The sequence below is a fragment of the Chenopodium quinoa genome, unplaced genomic scaffold, assembly GCF_001683475.1.
Source record: "Chenopodium quinoa cultivar QQ74 unplaced genomic scaffold, ASM168347v1, whole genome shotgun sequence".
Lineage (NCBI taxonomy): Eukaryota > Viridiplantae > Streptophyta > Magnoliopsida > Caryophyllales > Amaranthaceae > Chenopodium > Chenopodium quinoa.
The window spans coordinates 1,825,838-1,829,087 of NW_018744626.1; the positions used below are offsets into that span (position 1 = coordinate 1,825,838).

Consider the following 3,250-nt stretch of genomic DNA (forward strand, 5'->3'; position numbering starts at 1 on the left):
ATTTAAATGTAGTTTTTTGTCAAAAAAAAGAAAGTGTAACGGTTATTAAAACACGTCCGCATTTGATAAGTGTAAATGTGTAACATACATTTATTGAAACACCGATGGAATAATACTATAAAAAATTCCTAACTAATACTCAATATTCTATAAAGTGTGTACTTTAATACAGCTCACATGATGATAGCCCGTATGAGATTCGAACTCATGACATTTGTATTGATCATGTTTGCTTTAATACCATGTTAAAAAATTAACTCAATAAAAAACTTAAACTAATGGTTGAAACTTATTATATACTTTATCAAGTTTATGCTTAACATTGCTTTTTACATGATTTAAGCCATTTTTTATTCAAATTTCATGTTAAATGAACTAATATAGTTGAAGTCAAAATATTTTCCAAGTAATTATTTTCCTACTTAGGCCAACCAAGCATTGATCTTTTTTTGAAGTCAAAATATTTTTTCCAAGTAATTAATTTCCTACTTTTCAAGGCCAACCAAGCATTGATCTTTTTTCTTTCAATAACATGCATCTCAATAGTTTATTTATTTCTATCAATAATTATCATAAACAATTTGAATATTCAATCTAATGGGTATTATAATAAGGATTTAATCATTCTTTTTTAGGATACACCACCATGTTCCTCTTCACTTATATAATAAAGTTTTTTTTTAAAAAAAAAAATCAATTCTTTTACCAAGGACAAATCAAATAACAAAATTTTAAAAAAAAAAATTCGTAAGGTGAAGTTACCTATCAATTAATCCACTTACCCTCACAAAATTTTCGTTTTCTTAGTCATCTCTCTTATTATATGATTTATATCCACTTTGTTTTTACACCCACCCAATCTTTTACATTATTTTTCTTTACTTTATTAACCACCTTTTTTTTCTTACATTTACCCACGCACTTCCAAATCTTCTTAAAAAATAAAAGAATTATATATATATATATATATATATATATATATATATATATATTTATATATATATATATATATATATATATATATATTAAAACGAATTGCATATATAGCTTTGTTGAAGTTTTTGCACCTCAATTAAGGCTATGCTTGGTTAGCCTTAAAATTATTATTTATGCTTTAAATTTAAGTAGTCTAGTCAGATTTAAAAATAATGCCTTTGTTGATTATATTATTATGTGTAACTACTTTGGAAATTATTTGTAAAATATTTTCTTTTTAAGTTGCACGTAATAAGTAACGCATGTAGAAGAGAAAAGCATAGAGGTCACATGATTACATGAAGCAGTTCATGATAAGCAAATAAAGCTGATGTTCATACATTAAAAACAGGTCCAAAGAAGAAGAATTCGGCTAGACCTTATCGTTCAAATTAGGGTGAAATCAAACATGCCCAAAATCAACGGTACCACTAAGAGTCTTGGTCTTAGACAAGACTACACAAGAAGAGAGTATACGTCGTATTCAAGCAACAAAATCCATAAGGAAAAATTAAATAGGGCGGTTAGACCGTTTTATTATTTATTTATTTAATTTTTATTTTTATCTTTGTTTTGCAAGTGGCCAAATGCAAGTAAGTGTGAACTATCATGAAAAACGGCAAGATCTAATATATTAGTACTGAAATAGTGAAATGTCATGGAATCTACATTTATATAAATATAATAATTGATCAACAAAACAATATAATTTAAAATAAAATTGCATGCTTAGTTATTACAATACGAGTATCATGAAAAGAAGTTACGAGAACCCTTCTTCATCTTCAAAGCATCCGCAGCAAAGAAACAGTAGTAGATCTCAATTCAATCAACTTTGCTCCAATCTCACTTCTATTATTCCTCCTCAACATTTTCATAATTCAGTGGTAAGTTTACGATCCAATTCGTATATTTTATTTCTTCCATTGTAATATAGGAGTACTATATTTCAACCTTGATTTTGTGATCTAATTTCACAATTCAATATTTTAGAGCATATTTTACAGAGGTATGTATGGTAATATGGTATAACTCAAGTGGTTAGAGTTTTCTTCTCAATTTAAGGAGATCTTGAGATCGATTTTCACCCGTCCTTGTGATTCTTTAAGCACAAAAAAAAAACATGTAATAATAAGTTTAATTTATTATGCAGGATATGCTATCTCAAGCTGATAAGATTGAACAAGCAACAAGTTACGTAGTTAATTTGAGAGAAAGAATAGAGAACTTAAACAAGAGAAAAGAGCAACTAATGGTTAACCAAGAAGGAACGTCGTCCTCTAATACCGAAAACTTTAGTTGTAATGATACAACGATGATGACAAATTCCGGCTTACTACCCACCAGTATTGAAGTGAAAGATTTGGGTAGTGTTATAGAGGTCCAACTTGTGGTGCAACAAGACCGCGATATCAAATTACATGAAGTGATTAGGGTTCTTGAAGAAGAAGGAGCTGAAGTTGTCAATGCTACTTTCTCAACTCATGGGAATTATGTCCTCCACACTCTCCATGCTAGGGTAACTTCATTGTTTTTTATTTTTTTTAAAGTTGATGTTGGATACAAACGTTAATAATGCTAAATTTTATTAAAATATTTATTTGATTTAAAAATAATACAGAGGTCAAGTGAATTTACATAATGTGTTACAAATTAATTTTGCTTTAATTATGGGATCTTTTATCAAAATGGCTAATTTAACAAAACTATTTCTCAAAACGGTTAATTATCAATTTTAATTCCAAAACTCGCTAGATGATTGACTTGAAAGAAAATTATTTATTTCTTTTTTCCTTTGAACCGGAAAGATTAACTTGTTTGGGGTTTTTTTTTTAAATAAAAATTTTGCTTTTTTTAAAAAAAATAAATTATTTTATAGTTGAAAATTTTAAAGGCCAATAATTTTGTACATAGTATATGGCCTTAAATTATTCCCTGTTTTTTTTTTTTTTTTTTTTGGAAAAATTCTAAAGCCATAGTTTAAAATATCTATTAATTTAGGAAATAACATTCAACCTAATATACTTGAACAACTCTCAACTTTTTTTATTAAGTTACACCAAATTAAAAATCACTCAAATTGTTCTAAACTTCCAATTAACAGAAATTAGCCGACATTAGAGAGAGCATACAATTAGTGAACATGAAAAAGATTTTTATTTTTTTTTTAATCTTGAAATTAAGGTTTTTTTATGAGAGACTACATATATTTGTATATAGCCTTTAAATTTTCCACCTAAAAAACCCAATAAATAAATAAATTAAAATAAACCCA

The 3,250-nt window shown here is 26.9% G+C and overlaps 1 protein-coding gene across 1 annotated transcript; it reads left to right on the forward strand.

The window, feature by feature from the left end:
* The first annotated feature begins 1,727 nt into the window (after positions 1-1,727).
* Positions 1,728-2,940, forward strand: LOC110700863. Its single transcript, XM_021878446.1, has 2 exons — positions 1,728-1,862; positions 2,129-2,940. Exons 1-2 carry the CDS (start codon positions 1,728-1,730, stop codon positions 2,546-2,548), a joined length of 555 nt encoding a protein of 184 aa, XP_021734138.1. The 3' UTR covers positions 2,549-2,940.
* Positions 2,941-3,250: the final 310 nt, after the last annotated feature.